General features: G+C 36.4%; 1 protein-coding gene across 1 annotated transcript in view; it reads left to right on the top strand.

The window, feature by feature from the left end:
- GDPD4 (glycerophosphodiester phosphodiesterase domain containing 4) overlaps positions 1 to 20,965 on the top strand; it is a 109,581-nt gene that overhangs the window by 61,450 nt on the left and 27,166 nt on the right. The window contains exons 11-12 of the mRNA XM_032426872.1: positions 7,606 to 7,827; positions 8,764 to 8,918. Of these exons, the coding sequence (XP_032282763.1) occupies positions 7,606 to 7,827; positions 8,764 to 8,918 (377 nt within the window). The remainder of the gene's footprint in view (positions 1 to 7,605; positions 7,828 to 8,763; positions 8,919 to 20,965) is intronic.

Raw genomic sequence — 20,965 nt, 5'->3', positions numbered from 1 at the left:
ATCAGCAAAAGAATGAATAAAAACCCTATGATCATTTCAATAGGTGCAGAAAAAGGATTTGACAAAGTAAAACATCCATTCATGATAAAAGCCCTCAACAAAAGTAGGTTTAGAGAGAACATACCTCAACATAATAAAGGTCATCTGTGAAAACCCACAGCAAACGTCATACTTAATGGTGAAAAACTGAGAGTTTTTCCTCTAAGACCAGAAGCAAGACAAGGATGTCCATTCTCATCACTTATATTCAACGTAGTACTAGAAGTCCTAGCTTCAGTGACAAAGAAGGAAGGAAGAAAGGGAGGGAGGGTGGGAGGGAGGGAGGAAGGAAGGAAGGACAAAGAGAAAGGGAGGGAGGGAGGAAAGAGAGGAAGGAAGGAAGGAAGGAAGACATCTGAAAGAAAGACATCAGAATAGGAAAGGAAGAAGTAGAACTGTCACAATTTGCAGATGACATGATACTGAATATAGAAAATGCTAAAGACTCCACCAAAAAGCTACTAGAGCTACTGAGTGAATTCAGTAAGGTTGCAGGATACAAAATCAATATACAGAAATCCATTGTATCTCTATACACTAATAATGAAGTAGCAGAAAGAAAAATTAAGAAAACAGTCCTATTTATAATTCATCAAAAAGAATAAAATACCTAGGAATAAACTTAACCAAGGAGGTGAAAGACTCATACTCTGAAAACTATAAAACATTGATGAAAGAAATGGAAGAGGACACAAATGGAAAGAATTCCATGCTCATGGAGTGGAAGAACATACATTGTTAAAATGTCTATCCTAACCAAAGCAATCTACACATTTAATGCACCCCTATCAAAATACCAATAGCATTTTTCACAAAACTAGAACAAACAATCCTAAAACTTATATGCAACCACAAAAAAACCCAAATAAGCAAAGCAATCTTGAAAAAGAAAAACAAAACAATGTATCAGAATCCCAGATTTCAAGATATACTACAAAGCTATAGTAATCAAAACAGTATGGTACTGGCACAGAAATAGACACACAGATCAATGGAATAGAATAGCAAGCCCAGAAATAAACCCACAATTATATGGTCAATTAATCTTCGAGAAAGGAAAAAGTATGCAATGGGAAAGAAGACAGTCTCTTCAACAAATGGTGTTGGGAAAACTGGACAGCTACATGCAAAAGAATGAAACTGGATCATATTCTTACATCATACATAAAAATGAACTCAAAATGGATTAAGGACCTAAATGTGAGACCTGAAACATAAAAATCCTAGAAGAGAGACATTGGTCATAGCAACATTTTTCTAGATAGTCTCCTAAGGCAAGGAAAATAAAAGCAAAAATAAACTATTGGGGCTACATCAAAATAAAAAGCTTCTGCACAGCAAAGGAAACAGTCAACAAAACTAAAAGGCAGCCTACTGAATGGGAGAAGTTATTTACAAGTGACATATCTGATAAAAGGCTACTATGCAAAATATATAAAGAACTTACACAACTCAACACCAAAAAAAGAAATAATCCAATTAAAAAATGGGCAGAAGACATTTCTCCAAGGAAGACCTCCAGATGGCCAAGAGGCACAGGAAAAAATGCTCAACATCACTAATCATCAGGAAAATGCAAATCAAAACCACATGAGATATCACCTCACACCTATCAGAATGTCTAAAATAAAAAACACAAGATACAAGTGTTGGTGAGGATGTAGAGAAGAAGGAACCCCCATGCACAGTTGGTGGGAATGCAAACTGGTACAGCCATTGTGGAAAACAGCATGGAAGTTCCTTAAAAACTTAACAATAGAATTGCCATATGATTCAGTAATTCCACTACTAGGCATTTACCCAAAGAATACAGAAACACTAATGTGAAAAGGTATATGCACCCTTATATTTATTGCAGCATTATTTACAACAGCCAAATTATGGACGCAACCTAAGTCCATTGATAGATAATTGGATAAAGAAGCCATGGTGTGTGGGTACACACACACACACACACACACACACCCAATGGAATGTTACTCAGCTATAAAAAAGAATGAAATTTTGCCAATGATGGATCTAGAGGGTTTAATGCTAAGTGAAATCAACCAGTCAGAGAAAGACAAATACCATATGATTTCAAACAAAGAGAAAAGGAGACCAAAAAAAGAGCCTCTTAACTATTGAGATCAAACAGATGGTTACCAGAGGGGAGGTTGGTTGGGGGAATGGGTGAAATAGGTGATAGGGATTAAGAGTACACTTACCATGATGAGCACTGAGTAATATATAGAATTGTTGAATCACTATATTGTACGACTGACACTAATATAATACTGTATGTTAAGTATACTAGAATTTAAAAAATAGTGCTCAAGTGTTGGGAACATACATATTTATGATTGTTTTTTGTTTTTTTTTAAAGATTTATTTATTTATTTATTTATTTATTTATTTATTTATTTATTTGACAGGGAGAGAGAGAGCAAGAGATCAGAGCCTGATGTGGGGCTCGATCCCAGGACCCTGGGATCATGACCTGAGCCGAAGGCAGATGCTTAACCAACTGAGCCACCCAGGAACCCCTGTTTTGTGTTCTTGATATATTGACCCCTTTAACGTTATATAATGACCTTCTCTGTCTCTTGTTAACATTTATGGCTTAAAGTCTATTTTGTCTGATATAAGTATAGCTACACATGCTTTCTTTTGGTTATTTGCTTGGAGTGTCATCTTCTACCCCATCACTTTAAGCCTATTTGTGTCTTTATAGCTGAAATGAGTCTCCTAAAGGCAGCATATATTTGGGTGTTGTTTTTTCATCCATCCAGCCTCTCTCTGTTGATTGGTGAGTTCAGTCCGTTTACATTTAGGGTGATAACTAATATGTAAGGACTTACCACTACTATTTTATCTTTTGCTTTCTGGTTATTTTGTATCTCTGTTATTTCTTTCTCCTTGTGTTTCTGTCTACCTTTTAAAATTGGTGGTTTTCCATAATGGTTAGGTATGTTTCGCCTCTTTTTAAAAAAATTTTGTTAGTTAACATACAGTGCAATATTGGTTTCTGGAGTAGAATTCAATAATCCATCACTTACATACAACACCCAGTGCTCATCATAACAAGTGTGCTCCTTAATACCCATCATCCATCTAGCCCATCCTCCACCCACCTCCCTCCATCAACCCTCAGTTTGTTCTCTATAGTTAAAAGTCTCTTATGGCTTGTTTCCCTCTCTCCTTTTTTTACTTTTCCCCTTCCCATATGTTCATCTGTTTTCTTTCTTAAATTCCACATATCAGTGAGATCATATGGTATTTGTCTTTATCTGACTGACTTACTTCGCTTAACATAATACACTCTAGCTCCATCCATGTTGTTGCAAATGGCAAGATTTCATTCTTTTGATGGCTGAGTAATATTCCAGTGTGTGTGTGTGTGTGTGTGTGTGTGACCTCTTTTATCCATTCATCAGTCGATGGACATTTGGGCTTGCTCCATAGTTTGGCAATTGTTGATAATGCTGCTTTAAACATCTGGGTGCATGTAACCCTTTGAATGTGTATTTTGGATCCTTTGGGTAAATACCTAGTAGTGCAGTTGCTGGATTGTAGGGTAGTTCTATTTTCAACTTTTTGAGGAGCCTCCAAACTGTTCTCTAGAGTGGCTGCATCAGTTTGCATTTTCTTCTGAGGCAAAGATAAAGAGCCTTGCTACTGGATCAAGGAATAGGCGTTAATAGGCAATGAGTCTTTGATGTGTGCCAGGTTGTTGAGTTAATACTTTTAGACCATGGCCTCCCCTTTTGTGTACTTTCAGTCAAAGAAAGGTTTATTATGATTTGGAAGATCAGCAAAGATGATTGTTGAAGAAATATTTTGAGATTACTGAAGGTGTTTTTGGTTTCTGTGTTTTGTGAGAATGGTTCCCAAGATGTTTGATTAAGTTAAATCATACAGAGGCCTATTTCAAAAGAGCTTGCTGTGTATACTCTACAACATCCAACTAATTCCAGAAATTATTTCGTTGTCCTTAGTGTTTGGCCTTGGATAATTCTGGATAATTTGTAATCTCTCATTAGATTATATCCTTCCACAACCAATATATCATGGCCTAGATCAAGTTTTGGCAAACGGTGGCTTGCTGTCCAAATCCAGCCACTGGCTATTTTTATACAGCCTGTGAGCTAGTAAAAGTGGTTTTTTACATTCCTACATGGTTGAAAAAATCGAAAGAAAAATAATACCATGATCTGTAAAAATGATATAAAACTCAAATTTCTGGGTCAATAAATAAAATTTTATTGGTATATAGCCATGCTTATTCGCTTATGAATTGTCTGTTGCTGTTTTTACAGCATAATAGCAGAGTTGAGTAGTTGTGGCAGAGACTGTATGTCTCACAGAGTCAAAAATATTTAGTATCTGGCCCTTCACAGAATAAGTTTGCTGAACCCTGGATAATGAGTTGTTATTTTGTAGAGCTATAATTTCTTTTTAGAAGCTCTATGAATATATAGTTGATCTTACAATTTCAAGATGCATTACTGTATATCCTTATGATCTTGGTTTAAGATTTGAGATAAGTAGGATGGGGGCTTCAGTAAATGTCTGAAGCATAACTTTCCAGGTAAATTGTTGATTGTTCCTTGGTGAAGGCAGTGAATATTGGCTATCTTCATCAGCTAAAACATGAAAGAAATAAAGATAGGGCCAAAGAGAATACATTTAGGTTAGGCAATACTAGAAAACGAGATATAACTCTTTGGTAAATAGCTTACAGATGTTAGATGAATTGGTATCCTCTACCATCACAGTTTTGGGTTGTTTTTTTTTTTTTAAACAGACATTTTGCTTGGACTAATGTGAGGGATAATTAATCCTTGTTGTATCAAAAGTCTGTTACAGTTGGCTTAGATCTTCCTTAACTTCAGCATTAAGAGGTTTTTAGGCAATGGTGTCAACAGAGTCAGTCTGAACCCTTACGGGTTTGACTCCCAATTATTCTCTCTTTTCCCAGTGGTTCTGGTACCATGGCCAATTATTTGATTGTTGTTTGAATCAAATATACTAATGTCCATAGCCATAATTTGGTAATGTGTAGTAGAATTTTCTGCAACTCCTGAAAATATTTTGTCTGTGGTATATTTCTTTTGGGGGATCTTTTTTGCAGAATAGATTCCTAATGATGAAATTTATAGGAAAGTGCCATAGAGAAGAAAGGAGTGTTCTTCTGACAAAAATAACAGTTACAGGTTGGGATGTGGAAAAGGATTTAAGATTGTTAGAAATTCCCACTACTTCAGTGGTTTTAGTACTTTGAACGATCTGACTTTTCATGGTAGTAGAATTCATAGTAAAGGTAGTGGCACCTGTATCAACAGGAAGTTGTGTTGTTGTTCGTCTATATTTACAGATGGTTCTCTTCAGAACTGTATGCTCAGTGCTAATGTTTCCCTCTAAGTGGCATTATTGGGCAGATTTTGGAAAATTGTTGTATTTCTTACCAATATGATGCATTGGGTTGTCCTACTTGTAATTTCTCTAAGCATAAGCATAGAGAACTGAGGACTTTTTAGTGTTGTTTTTATTTGAGGAACCAGGTGTTTCATGTGGAGAACCAGAAGTTTGTTTTCATTTCTAGCTTGTTACTTCCTAGGGCTTTTTTGAAAATGTTCAACCATATGTTGGAGATAGTCTAAACTGGCTGTGTCCCATTCCAGTTTGTTTTTTTTTTTCCACTAAGTCCCCTATTTTATATACCCCTCCCCCAGAAAAGGCTCAATGTACTTCTGCTGTTAGAACTATCCCATAATATTATTTAAAGCTACCCCATAATACTATTTAAACCCCAAATACTGGAATCTAGTTTTAAATTCTCCTCTTGTTTAATTTATCCGTAAAGGAAAGGCTTTATAAATGTCCTTGTACAGTGCATTTCCTATTCTTTTTGCCCATTCAGGGACATTTTTAAAATTATGCACAGCTGAGTTATTTGAGTTCTGTCTTGGTCTTTCCCATTCTTTTAATAATTTTCCCCACATGAAGGTCTAATAATTAAGTGAATCAGTTGGTCTAGATATGGTAGAATCTAACAATATATTAAATTTTGAAGCACATGTTCTCTTTTCCTGAGGATTAAGAAAACCCTTAATAATAGACCTCAACTCAGATCTAGACCATGGTTTAACTTGATTTCTATGGCCTGACTCCTGTTCTAGCATGAGGATACTGTACAAGATGATAATTTCTTTGCTGAGAAGAAGGAGGTCAGGGGAAGGGGAGGAAATAGGGTAAGAATGAGAACAAAGAAAGTTCTGTAGGAAAAAGAGATTACTTGCCTCTTGAGAAAAGGACCCATGTCCTGTTTCCTTCTTAGAAGTAGCCTTTTATCACTGACTTCACCTACAAATGATCTAAAATGGGCAAATGATTATAAAAGTAGTCCTCTATTAAATTTAATATAGCTAATATACGTATGGACTCATGTGTAAAATGAAATGCTGTGTATTGCAAAGAAAATATGACAGTTCCTGCCATAAGGGAGGTACAATCCAGTACAGTCAGTAGGGAGTGAGGGAACTATTGTGAATTCTGCACTTTTCCATGTACTAGACATGCTTGTAGATGCTGTAAATATTTTATCGTATTTAATATTCAAAATAATCCTGAGAAATACATAGATTACTTCTCTCCTCCCCCATTTTATAGTTTGGGCAATGAAGACTCTGAGAATTTAAATGGTTTTACCAAGGTTACACAGCAAGACACATATGAAACCAGGACTTGAATCTGGTCTAAGACATAAACAAGTAGAAAGCAGAATGAAACATACAACTGAGGCATAAAAATGAGCCTTTGCAGTTTAATACCATCAAAGTCTTTTTAGTTCAGGAATATTTAAGGAAGGCTTCACGAAGGAGGTAACATTTAAGCTGGGCTTTGTAGGTTTAGGAAGGTGGAGGGGTGCCTGGGTGGCTCAGTCAGTTAAGTGTCTGCCTTTGGTTCAGGTCATGATCCCAGGGTCCTGGGATCAAGTCTCGAGTCTGACTCCCTGCTCAGTGGGGAGTCTGTTTCTCTCTCTCCCTCTGCCTCTTCCCTCTGCTTGTGCTTTCTCTCTCTCTCTCAGATAAATAAATCTTTAAAAAAAAAAAAAAGATTTTAACAGGTGGATTCGTCAAGGAAAGCCAATGAGTGATAGAGCTGGGATTGAATCCAATTTAATCTGAAGCCAAAACCTATTTTCTTTCCATTGCATAAAACTAGAATAGTGAGAGCAAATGTGGGAAGCCAGTGTGACTTTTATAAAAAGAGATTTTATTACCTCAAGTTGTGGAAAAAAAGCTGAAAAGGAAGGTCAAGACAAAAATATGAAGGACCTTCAGTGCAAACACATGTTCTACAGTATAGAAGAAATCATTCCAAATGCCATAATTACCTATGAAGATTACATTTAATTTCTCTCCTTGGCAACTCTTATCTCAGGACCAGTATTTCAGAGGGTCTGGTGGGTTGAATGATAATGGAGCAAAATGGAGGTAGGTCTGGGTGTGGGGCTATAGAGCAGGAAAATTGGAAATTGCTTTTGATAGGAGCCAATGTATTCTTTGATGTATTTGTTTTTAGTTGAAACCATTTTACAAAATGAAACCCCTATCAAAGGCTGATCGTGAAAAAGCAGAAAATCAGACGATTCCAAAACTAACCGATTTATTGGAACTTGCACAGAAGGAAAAAAAATTTGTGATATTTGATCTTAATGCCCCTCCACAAAAACATCCTCTCAGAAACACATTTATTCGTCATGTAGTAAGCGTGATCCTTGACTCTAAAATTGAGCAACATCTGGTATGTCTACCTCATTATTTATGGTAGAGTTTGGGAGGTGGGTAGCATGTCCCAGGAGCATAGCAGTTGAACTTGACCTACCCTGTAGATCTTCCCTGACATGCCCAAATAATTTTACTATCTGTAGAAATGGAGGTTATTACTTAGATAGCTACATATGGCAATCTAAGAATGACCCAGTTAAATTTTCCCCAGTGGGGGAAAACATGGCAGCTGTTTGCTACTCCAAACCAAATGAAGTTACAGCACTCTGTTAAAAAGGCATGTGTGTAATGATTATGTGATGTGACCTACACCATCACTAGAATAGAACTATTAGAAGGGGCTTGGGCAACACTGAAGCTTTGAGGATTTGGCTTTAATTAATGATACAGAAGAAACAGCTGGTTCTTATTTGAGCAGAGATTTGTTCATGTTTTTCAGAAGCAATTCTCTGCACTTGAGCTATCATTCCAAATCTCTTAAGTTCTCAGAATGTGGTAGAGTGCTCAGTGAAACAAATATGTGTTTTCTTGCAAACGGAACTATTTCCACAGATGAATCATTAAAGTATTCCCCATTGACAGGAAGTGACCCCTTTCAAAGATGATTTTTAGTGTCATCAACCAGAAGAAATATGATTCCCACCTTTCATCCACACCTACCAACTCCTCATCCACTTTGGCTAGTGTGAGGCTATCTGAACACAATGGGCCTTTGACTCAGCATGTTAACTCTGAGAAATCTCAGCTCCAGAACAACCTTGCTGAATGGCCCCATTATAAGAGTTCATTAAACGGTATTAAGCCAAGTTCACTTTCACCAAGAACTAGAATCTCTCTCCACTACCTATAGACTGTTACCAATGCTGGAATGAGGCTCCATTTATTCTACATGGGGCTCTTTGTACCTGGAGAGCTGATTATCCACTGAAAGACTTCCTTTTTCACCTTACAGATTTTTTGGTTGCCAAATTTCGATAGGCAGTATGTCAGAAACGCAGCTCCTGGTTTTCAGCAAGTGGGCCGGTTATTTTCCATTGAACGTCTTACAAAAGAAAATATCAGTAGAATAAATGTTGACTACAAGAGGTTGTTCCACAATGGGTTGAGGTAAGAGTTTGACCACACTTCTCTTGGCAGGTATTGCCTTACTTGCATAAAATCTGCACTCCCACCAAGCTCCTTAGCTTCTCCTCATCTCAGGATTACTTTGTATACAGTCTCTTTTTGGAATCCCCTATTTTCCCCTCTTCCTCTTCCCACCCTATCTTCCTCCCTCCCTCTGCCAGCATTTATCAAGTGTAGACTATGTCCTTTGAACATAGTCTTCAGCCCCTTCTCTTCATTTCCAATCTGTTACCGTTCAACATGCTTTTTTTCATGCTTGGTGGTTTTGTTCTTATATAAGGTGATCATTGAACAGTCAGAAATCAGGAAGTTGTTTATTTCCTTCTGCCATTATCAGATGGAATGCAGTACTTCATAAATAGCTTTGTGGTCCCGAAAGCCAGATTTCTTATAAGGATAATTAAGAACATAACTAAATCATTTAAAAAAAAAAAAAAAAAAACCTTAAAACAGCCAAGCACGAGAAGAAACTAAAATTATTAGCTACATTTATAAATATGTAATTAGTGACAGATTTTTCAAATTAAAAGCACCAGGGAATAAAATGGCAACTTTTCCAAATTTAACTATTATTAATCACTGCTTAATTTAATCCATATTTCCTTTCTCTTAGTTTTAAAAGTAAATTTTTTCAGATGATTTTAAATGCTTCAAAGACAGAGTTTTCCTTGGAGAGATATATATCCAAAATCTCCTTGGGCTTAATAAAAATTCCCACTAGATACCTTTCTGCATCTCAAGCCATGAACTAAGCTGTTGGATTTACCTCTGGTCCTGTTCTTACTTTTCCTGCCTCTCTGGCCATGTGGTAGTTGATCATGAAATACTGTCTTTTTTCTTTTAACAATGTTTTACCTCTATTTCCCAATCAGAAGATTTCTCTTTGCTTAACTGCTACTTCTATTTTGAGTGTATTTCTCTTTCCTTTTACTTTTTTTCAAATAGAAAATAGCTCTATGATGGATGTCCCTCTCTCCTACTCATAATTTAGATCAATCTAGTAGTTGAAAAATAATTATAATAGCTTCCATTTATTGAACCTTTATTATGTGTCAAGTTCTATGGTTGTTAGACCACAGGCTCTTTTTCACATCATGGCCTACTCATCAGCTACACATGACAAATTTCTAATCGTCGGTTTTCTCATTTGTAAATTAAGAGTAGCAATAACCTAAGGGGGGAAAAAAGAATAGCAATAACATAGATGGACTGGTGAAAAGATTAGATGAGAATATTCTTCATATTATGCACATGCAGAATGCTGGGCAAGTGTAAGTACACAATTAAGTGTTAGCTGCTGCTTTTATCATCACCATCCTTACATGCTATGCCCTGGAAATTATCACCATCCCTTTTACAAATGAGGAAACTTGCCTCTAAAGAGGAAAAGTTCAAACAGGCTAGGTAATTCACCAAAATTGATATACTTGGTCAGTAGGGGACCAAACTTAGATTTATTTTTTTTAAGATTTTGTTTATTTATTTGAGAAAGAGAGAGCGCACAAGCAGGAGGGAGGGGCAGAGGGAGAAGCAGGCTCCCCACTGAACAGGGAGCCCAATATGGGACTCAATCCCAGGACCCTGGGATTATGACCTGAGCCGAAGGCAGCCACTTAACCGACTGAACCACCCAGGCTCCCCCAAACTGAGATTTAAATATAGGTCTGACAGAGTCCAGAATCCAAATTCTTCATCGTAGGTCTTTAAAGTTATTTCTTGGCTATAGTTATATGGGCATAGTTTCAACTGGCATCAAATTTGAGAGGGATCGTATCCTGAGTCCTATTATAAAGTCAAGCAGTTTAATTTAGCTCAGCAAATATTTACTGAGTAATAATATGTACAAGTGCACCATGCTAGTTTTATGTGAAAAGTCAGAAGCAAGGCAGCAGCCTTTTCCTTAAGGAAACCATGTATTCTAATAAGGACAATAAGCGTTTTTCCATATAGCTATACTGCAAAGCTGACTGTGATAAATTCATGTGTTGTACATTATTCCAAGTCCTCCTCCTCAAGGACCACTACATTTTAAGAAATTAAGTAGTTGTACCTTAAGTTATTTGTATAATGTTTATGACCAGAATATTTGTAATTATGATCACATTTCCAATGCATTCTCTGTGATTATGCTCACTTCATAGTCTATCTGACCACTGTCACAAGATATTGTGACCCTGCCATTTTGACTGAGAATGCTTTAAATACATTATTTTAATCAAAATTATATGAATATAGAGATGCCCTATGCTTTATTTCTGATGTGGGAATTTTTATAACTTAATTTTAGGGGTGCCAGGGTGGCTCAGTCGGTTAAGCATCTGCCTTTGGCTCAGGTCGGGCTCCCTGCTCAGCGGGGAGCCTGCTTCTCTCTCTGCCCCTCTCTCCTGCTCTGCTTTCTCTCCCTATCTCTCTCTCTCTCAAATAAATAAATAAAACCTTAAAAAAATAAATTCTAGTTAGTTAACATATAGGGTAATATTGGTTTCAGGAGTAAAACTTAGTGATTCATCACTTACATATAACACCTAGTGCTCATCACAAGTGTCCTCCTTAATACCTATCACCCATTTAGCTTATCCCCCACCCACCTCCCTCCATCAACCCTCAGTTTGTTCTCTATAGTTAAGAGTCTCTATGGTTTGCTTCCCTCTTTTTTCCCCCTTCCTCTATATTCTATTTTGTTTCTTAAATGGCACATATGAGTGAAATTTGGCAAATATGGAATTTGTCTTTCTCTAACTTATTTCACTTAGCATAATGCACTCTAGCTCCATCTGTATCATTGCAAATGGCAAGATTTCATTCTTTTTGATGGCTGAATAATATTCCACTGTGTGTGTGTGTGTGTGTGTGTGTGTGTGTGTGTGTGTGTGTGTGTACACACCCCACATCTTCTTTATCCATTCATTAGTCAATGGACATTTGGGCTGTCTCCATAGTTTGGCTATTTTTGGTAATGCTGCTATAAACATGAGGGTGCATGTACCCTTCTGAATCTGTATTTTTGTATCCTTTGGGTAAATACCTAGTAGTGCAATTGCTGGATCATAGGGTAGTTCTATTTTTAACTTCTTGAGGAACCTCCATACTGTTTTCCAGGGTGGCTGTACCAGTTTTCATTCCCAGCAACAGTACAAAAGTTTCCCCTTTCTCCGCATCCTCACCAACATCTGTTGTTTCCTGAGTTGTTAATTTTAGCCATTCTGACAGGTGTGAGATGGTATCTCACTGTGGTTTTGATTTGTATTTCCCTGATGCCGAGTGATGTTGAGCACTCTTCATGTGTCTTTTAGTCATCTGTGTACTTTTCTTTGGAAAAGTGTCTATTCATGTCTTCTGCCCATTTCTTAACTGGATTATTTATTTTTTGGGTGTTTAGTTTGATAAGTTCTTTTTAGGTTTTGGATACTAACCATTTATCAGATATGTCATTCACCAGTACATTTTGATAGTAGAAATTTTTATTTTTCCTCTTTTCCTTGATCAGTCTTGCTAGGAGTTAGTGAATTTTATTAATCATTCCAAAACACCCAATTTTGGCTTTGTTATCCTTTTTCTATTGAACATTTGCTTTCCCATTTCATTGATTTCTGTTCTTTATTATTTTCTTCTTCTACTTAAAGTTTAATTTGCTCTTTATTTTTTTTTATTTGTAGCATCTTTATGTTTGAGTTTTAGATATGACAATAGGAACATAAGCCTTCTTATGAACATAATATAAAGCTGGAATTAGATATGGAGTTTAAAATAGTAAGTATGTTAGTGAATAATTCCAAATGTAAAATACTCACCGGGGCAACTGGGTGGCTCAGTCGGTGAAACGTCCAACTCTTGATTTCAGCTCGGGTCATGATCTCAGGATCATAAGATTGAGCCCTGCATTGGGCTCCTTGCTCAGTGGGGAGTCTGCTTGAGCTTCTCCCTCTCCCTCTGCCCTTCCCCTCACTTGTGCTTGCGCTTGCTTGCTCTCTCTCTAAAATAAATAAATCTTTAAAAAAATAAATAAATCTTTTTTAAAAACTAAAATAAAATACATACTATATAATAATACTCTAATAAATGTATACTTAAGTTTTTTTCAAATCTTAAAGTGTAGAATAGATAGTATATATCTGGCCTCATAATTTACTTTTCTCAAAACAGTTTTTTATTGAAGTATAGTTGACACACAATGTTACTTTAGTTTCAGGTGTACAACATAGTGATTCCACAACTCTACACGTTATGCCATGCTCACCACAAGTGTAGCTACCATCTGTCACCATATAAGGCTATTACAGTATCATTGGCTGTATTCCCTATGCTGTACCTTTTATGCCCATTTCATAACTGGAAGCCTGTATTTCCCACTCCCCTTTACCTAGTTTGCCCAGGGCGCCTGGGTGGCTCAGTTGGTTAAGCGACTGCCTTCGGCTCAGGTCATGATCCTGGAGTCCCTGGATCGAGTCCCGCATCGGGCTCCCTGCTCGGCAGGGAGTCTGCTTCTCCCTCTGACCCTCCCGACCCTCCCCCCTCTCATGTGCTCTCTCTCAGTCTCTCTCTCTCAAATAAATAAATAAAAATCTTTAAAAAAAAAAATAAAAATAAAAAATAAAAAAATAAAAAAATAAAAATACCTAGTTTGCCCAGGCCCCCAACCCCATCCCCTCTGACAACCATCAGTTCCATTTATAGGTCTGTTATTGTGTTGGTTGGTTTCTTGGTTGGTTATTCATTTACTTTGTTTTTAAGATTCCACATATAATTGAAATCATATGGTATTTGTCTTTCTCTAACTTACTTCACTTAGCATATTTTCTAAGTCCAGCTATATTGCACATGGCAAGATCTCATTCTTTTTTATGGCTGAGTAATATTTCATTGTATATAAATATACCACATCTTTATCCATTCATCTTTTGATGCTGCTTCCATCTTTTAGGCTGCTTCCATATCATGGCTATTGTAAATAAAGCTTCAATAAACATAGGGGTGCCTATATTTTTTTGAAATAGTATTTGTTCTCCTTGGGTAAATATCCAGTAGTTGAATTACTGGGTCTTATGGTATTTCTATTTTTAATTTTTTGAGGAACCTCCATACAGTTTCCCACAGTGGCTGTACTAATTTATCCCACCAACTATGCACTGGAGTTCCTTTTTTTACACATCCTCACCATTCCTGTTACTTCTTGCCTTGTTGATACTAGCCATTCTGACAGGTGTAAGGTGATGTCTCATTGTGGTTTGATTTGCATTTCTCTGATGAAGAGTGAGATTGAGTATCTTTTCATGTGTCTCTTGGCCATCTGTGTCTTCTTTGGAAAAATATCTGTTCAGATCCTTTGCCAGTTTTTAGAATCAGATTATTTTTTAATGTTGTTGAGTTATATATTTATATGTTTTTGATATTAACCCCTTATTGGATATATCATTTGCAAATACCTTCTCTCATTCACTTGGTTGCCTTTTCATTTTATTAATAGTTTCCTTTGCTATGCAAAAGCTCTTCATTTCGATGCAGTCCCAGTAGTTTGTTTTTGTTTTTGTTTTTCTTCCCCTATGCCTAGAGACTTATCTAGAAAAATGTTTCTAGGCCTAATGCCTATGTTTTCTTCTAAGAGTTTTGTGGTTTCAGGTCTCACATTTAGATTTTTAATTCATTTTGAGTTTATTTTTGTGAATGGTATAAGAAAGCAGCTCACTTTAATTCTTTTACATGTAGCTGTCCACTTTTCCTAGAACCATTTATTGAAGTGATTGTCTTTTCCCAATCATATATTCTTGCCTCCTTTGTCCTTGATTAATTGACTGGATGTGTGTGAGTTTATTTCTAGGCTCTCTGTTCTTTTGCTCTGTGTGTCTGTGTTTTGCCCGTACCATACTGTTTTGGTTATTACAGCTTTGTAGTATATCTTGAAATCTAGGACTGTGATACCTCCAGTTTTGTTGTTCTTACTTAAGATTGCTTTGGCTATTTGGGGTGTCTTGGGGTCTCATACAAATTTTAGGAATATTCTAGTTCTGTGAAAAGTGTTCTTGGTATTTTGATAGGGATAATTTGAATTTATAGATTACTTTGGGTAGTATGGACATTCTAGCAATGTTAATTCTTTCAATCCATAAGCATGGACTTCTTTCCATTTCTTTGTGTCATCTTCAATTTCTTTCATTAATTGTTTTGTAGTTTTCAGAGTACAGGTTTTTCACCTCCTTGGTTAAATTTATTCCTAGGATTTTATTCCTTTTGGTGTAATTGTAAATGGGATTGTTTTCTTAATTTCTCTCTATGAGGCTTCATTATTAGTGTATAGAAACACAACAGATTTCTGTGTATTAAATTTGTATCCTGCAACTTGACTGAATTAATTTATCAGTTCTAATAGTTTTGTGGTGGACTCCTTAGGGTTTTCTATATATAGTATCATGTCATTTGCAAATTATGACAGTTTTACTTCTTCCTTATGAATTTTAATGACTTTTATTCCTTTTTCTTATCTGATTACTGCAGCTAGGATGTCCAGTACTATGTTGAGTAAAAGTGGTGAGAGTAGACATCTTGCCTTGTTCCTGATCTTAGAGGAAAAGCTCTCAGTTTTTCCCCATTGAGTATGATGTTAGCTCTGGGTTTTTCATATATGGCCTTTATAATATTGCAGTATGTTCTCTCTAACCACACTTTGTTGAAAGTTTTTATCATGAACAGATGTATTTTTCAGATGCTTTTCCTGCATCTTTTGAGATGATCATATGGTTTTTATCCTTCCTCTTGTTAATGGGATATATCTCATTGGTTGATTTGCTAATATTGAACCACACTTGTGTAATTATAATAAATCCCACTTGATTGTGGTGAATAATTTTTTCATTGTATTGTTGAATTCGGTTTGCTAATATTTTGTTGAGGATTTTTTCATCTATGTTCATCAAAGATATTGGCCTGTAGTTCTTTTTTATTGTAGTGTCCTTATCAGGTTTGGTATCAGGGTAATCCTAGCCTCATAGAATGAATTTGGAAGTATTCCTTCTTCTTATGTTTTTTGGAAAAATTTGGGAAGAATATGTATTAACACTTATTTAAATATTTGGTAGACTTCACCCATGAAGCCATCTGGTTCTATACTTTTGTTTGGAAGTTTTTTGATTACTGATTAAATTTCATTACTAGTGATTGGTGTGTTCAGATTTTCTATTTCTTCCTGATTCAGTTTGGAAAATTGTATGTTTCTTGAAATTTATCCATTTCTTCTAGGTTGTCTGATTTGTTGACATATAATTATTTATATTCTTTTGTAATTCTTTGTATTTCTTTGGTGTTCATTGTTATTTTTCCTCCTTGATTTCTGAATTTGAGTCATCTGTCTTTTTTTCTTGATGAGTCTGGCTAAAGATTTATTAATTTTGTTTATTTTTTCAAAGAAGCAACTCTTGGTGTCACTGAATTTTTTTGTTCTTTTTTTTTTTTTAGTATATTTATTTCCACTCTAATCTTTATTATTTCTACTTGTTTTGGGTTTTGTTTGTTGTTCTTTTTCTAGCTCTTTTAGATGTAAGATTAGGTTGTGTATTTGAGGTTTTTCTGGTTTCTTGAGCTAGGCCTTTATCACTATAAACTTCCCTTTTTGAACTGCTTGTGCTTTGTCCCAAAGATTTTGGATTATTGTGCTTTCATTTTCATTTGTGTTTATGTAAATTTTATTTCCTCTTTGATTTCTTCATTGATCCATTGGTTGTTTAGTAGCATGTTGTTTAGCCTCCATGTGTTTGTGGTTTTTCCAATTTTTTTTCTTATAATTGATTTCTAGTTTCATGCTGTTGTGGTTGGAAAAGATACTTGATATAATTTCAGTCTTCCTGAATTTATTGATACTTGTTTAGTGGCCTAACATGTGATCTGTCCTGGAGAATGTTCCTTGTGCAGTTGAAAAGAATATGTATTCTGCTGTTTGTGGATGGAATGTTGTGTGTGTATCTGTTAGGTCTAGTGTATCATTCAAAGCCAGTGTTCCTTTGCTGATTTTCTGTCCGGATGATCTATCTATTGATTTCAAGAGGGGTATTAAAGTCCCCTATTATAATTGTATTACTGTTGATTTCTCCCTTTATAACTGTTAATATTTGCTTTATATATATATAGGTGCTCCATTCTTGGGTGCATATATATTTATAATTGTTATATCCTCTTGTTGAATTAATTTCTTTATCATCATGTAGTGCAGTTCTTTGTCTCTTGTTATAGTCTGTGTTTTAAAGTCCACTTTGTCTGATATAAGTATTGCCACCCTGGCCTTTTTAATTTTTTTTTGCTTCCATTTGCATGGAATACATTTTCCATCCATTCACTTTCAGTCTGTATTTGTTTTCAGGCCTAAAGTGAGTCTCTTGTAGGCAGCATAAGATTGGTCTTGTTTTTTTTTTTTTTCTTTAGCCATTCTGTCACTTTATGTATTTTGATTGGAGTGTTTAGCCCATTTACATTTAAAGTAATTAATAATATATATATGGAGTTATTGCCATCTTATTATTTGTTTTATGGTTATTTTTGTAGTTTTTCTCTGTTCCTTTATTCTTCCGTTGCTCTCTTCCCTGTGCTTTGATGGCTTTCTTTTGTGGTATGCTTGGATTCTTTTCTCTCTCTAATTTTTGTGTATCTATTACAGGTTTTTGATTTTTGGTTACTGTTGAGTTTATATATAGCATCTTAAGTGTATAGCAGTCTATGTTAAGTTTATGGTCACTTAAGTTTGAACACATTCTAAAAGCACTAATTTTTACTTCCCCTCCCCATTTTATGCATATGATGTCATATTTTACATCTTTTTATTTTGTGTATCCTTTGATATACAAAATTTTTTATAGATATTATTTTTTTATAGATATGATTGGGGGTTTTTTGGTGAGAGAGAGAGAGTGAGAGAATGAGCATGAGTGGGAGGGAGGGGCATAAGGAGAAGTAGACTCCCCGCTGAGCAGGGAACCAGACGCAGGGCTAGATCCCAGGACCCTGGGATCATGACTTGAGCCGAAGGCAGACGCTTAACCAATTGAGCCGCCCAGGCACCCCTAAATATGATTATTTACATATTTAGTTTTTTACATAATAGTTTTACTACTCTTGTGATTTAACCTTTATACTTGCTTTATAAGTGATTAATCTATTACCTTTAATTTGTGGTTGCTTTTACCTGTGAATTTTTTCCCTTTCATAATTTTCTTCTAATTTTAGCCTTTTCTTTTCACTTAAAGAATTCTCCTTAACCTTTCTTATAATTCTGAGTTAGTGGTGATGAACTTTTGTATATCTGAGAAACACATCGTCTCTCCTTCTCTGTCATTATTTTTTGCCATTTTGCCTTTTTTTTTTTAAGTAGGCTCCATGCCCAACGTGGGCCTTGAACAAACAACCCTGAGATTCAGAGTCACATGCTCTACCAACTGAGCCAGCCAGGCACCCTGCCATTTTACTTTATATGTTTTGGTGTGGACCTCCTTGGATTTATCTTTTTAAGGCTCTCTGTGCTTCTGGACCTGGGTGTCTGTTTCCTTCCCCAGATTAGGGAAGTCTTCAGTTATCCTTTTTTAAAATAATTTTTTCTTCTCCTTTCTGTTTTTCTTTTCCTTCTGGGATCCCTCTAATGTGAATGTTATTACACTTGATGTCACTGTGTTCCCTTAACTTAGTTTTATTTTTTTATTCTTTTTTCTTTTTGCTGTTCAGCTTGGTTGATTTCCATGACCTTATCTTCCAGATTGCTGATCCATTCTTTGGCATCCTTTAATCTGCTGTTGATTCCCTCTAGTATATTTTTTATTTTGGTTATTGGATTCTTTGGCTCTGACTGGTTATTTTCTATATTTTCTGTCTTTTTGTCGAAGTTCTCACTGAGTTCCTCCACTCTTCTCTCAAGTTTACTGAGTATCTTTGTGCATATTATTTGGAATTCTTTATCAGGATATTGCTTATCTCTGTTTCATTTAGCTCTTTTACTGTGATTTTGTCTTGTTATTTCATATGGGACATGTTCCTCTGTCTTCTCATTTTGTCTAGCTCTGTGTGTTTGTTTCTATGTATTAGCTTGAGCAGTTATGTCTACCAGTCTTGAAAGTAGTGGCCTTTTGTAGAAGAGGTCCTGTGCTGCCTTATGGCACAATCCCTTCCAGTTACCAGAACCAGGTGCTCTAGGAGTGTCCCCTGTGTGGGCTGCCTGCACCCTCCTGTTGTAGCTGAGCTGTGATTGCCTTCAGCCCAGATGGCTGCAATGACCTACTTTGCCTGGTGTGAATGCACTAGGCAGGGTTTGGCCCCCATGTTGTTGAGAGGCCTGCCTGCAGCAGCCACTGGCTTGTTGGTGGATGGGGCCAGCAGTCAGCCTAGCTGTCTGCAGTTAGCCTCTCCTGCCACAGCTGTAGGCACACTAAAGGGCAGTGCTTGCTCCCTGTGCAGCCAGCTAAGAGCAAGAACTGTGGGCAAGAACTGTGGGCACACTGGTGTGTGGGTTGTTTTTCCACTTCCCAGGGCAGGAGTCACTTTGGAGTGACACTGGTCCAGCTGGGGCAGACTTCAGGGTGTGATGGGGCAGGAGCCACTTTGGAGGGACCCTTGCCTCTGTGTTGGATGGGGTGGGTCTGCAGGGAAACACCAGGACAGGACATGTGGTGCTAGCAAGGCAGATGGAGAGTGTTAGCACTGGCTTCTGCAAGTATCTGGCTATCTGGGCTGGGAGAGTGGAAGACAAATGCTGCCTGCTAGCACTTTTGTTCCCTGAGAAATTTCCTGTAGATTTTTGCCCCCGCCCATACATGTTCTAAGATTGGTCAATACATCTCCTTTGCATATACCCTAGGCACTTTTCAAACTGCTGCTTTTGTTCTATTTCTCAGCCTAGTTATTTAGTATGCTGGTTCTTTATGTGCAGAGACTCAGTTTCCTGTCACCCCCAGCTCTCCCAGAATTAAGTCTCCTGAATTTTTAAAGCTCACAGAGTTAAACCCTGCTGATAATTAAAGCTCTTGGAGTTAAGCCCTGCCCATTTTCAAAGCAGGCCCATTTGCAGTGCAAATCCTCCTGCCAGGGATGCCTGGTGTGGAGTCTGATCCTCTTGCTTCTCTGTGATTGTGATATACTCCTGTTTGTGGTTAGTCCCACCAAGAATTTGGTTCTGAGCAAAGTCTCTGCCCCCCTACCATTTTCTGTGTGGCCTTCTCTCTATGATTAGCTATGGAGGATCTGTTCTGCCAGTCTTCAGGTAGTTTTCAAAGTTAGTCACATAGATGTTGCTGTTATGTTTGTATGTCCCTGGGACAAGGTGAGTTCAAGATCTTCCTACTCTGCCATCTTTCCAAAACAAGTAGTAATTCTATTTTTAATTTTTGAAAGTATTGTCATACTGTTTTCCATAGCAGCTGTACCAGCATGGCACAAAGGTTCCAATTTTTCCATATCCTCCATATCATTGTTTTCTGTTTTTTTTTGATGTAGCCATCCTAATGGGTTGGTATTAGTTCTTTAAATGTTTGGTGGAATCCACCAGTGAAATCACTGGGTCTAGGACTTTCTTTGTTGGGATATTTTTGGTGAAGGATTCAGCCTCCTTACTCATTATAAATCTATTCACATCTTCTAATTCTTGATGATTCAGTCTTGGTAGGTTCTGTGTTTTTAGGAATTTGTCCATTTCATCTAGGTTATCAAATTTGTTGGGGTACAGCTGTTCATAGTACTCTCTTATAATTCTTTTTATTTCTGTAAAATGGGTAGTAATGTCCTTTCATTTCTGATTTCAGTATTTGAATCTCTTCTCTTTTTTTATTAGTCCATCTAGCTAAAGGTTTATTAATTTTGTTGATTTTATTCAAGGAACTAACTTTTGGTTTCATTGATTTTTCCCTATAGGTTTTCTTTTCTCTAATTGTTGCTGTAGTCTTTATTATTTTCTTCCTTTTGCTATGTTGGGTCAATTTGTTCTTTTTCTAGGTCCTTGAGATATAAAGATAGGTTGTTGATTTGAGATTTTTCTTATTTTTTTAAAGAATTTATTTATTTATTTGAGA

This window comes from Phoca vitulina, unplaced genomic scaffold (genome assembly GCF_004348235.1).
Source record: "Phoca vitulina isolate PV1807 unplaced genomic scaffold, GSC_HSeal_1.0 scaffold36, whole genome shotgun sequence".
Classification (NCBI taxonomy): domain Eukaryota; kingdom Metazoa; phylum Chordata; class Mammalia; order Carnivora; family Phocidae; genus Phoca; species Phoca vitulina.
This window is presented reverse-complemented; position numbering and strand designations above follow the sequence as displayed.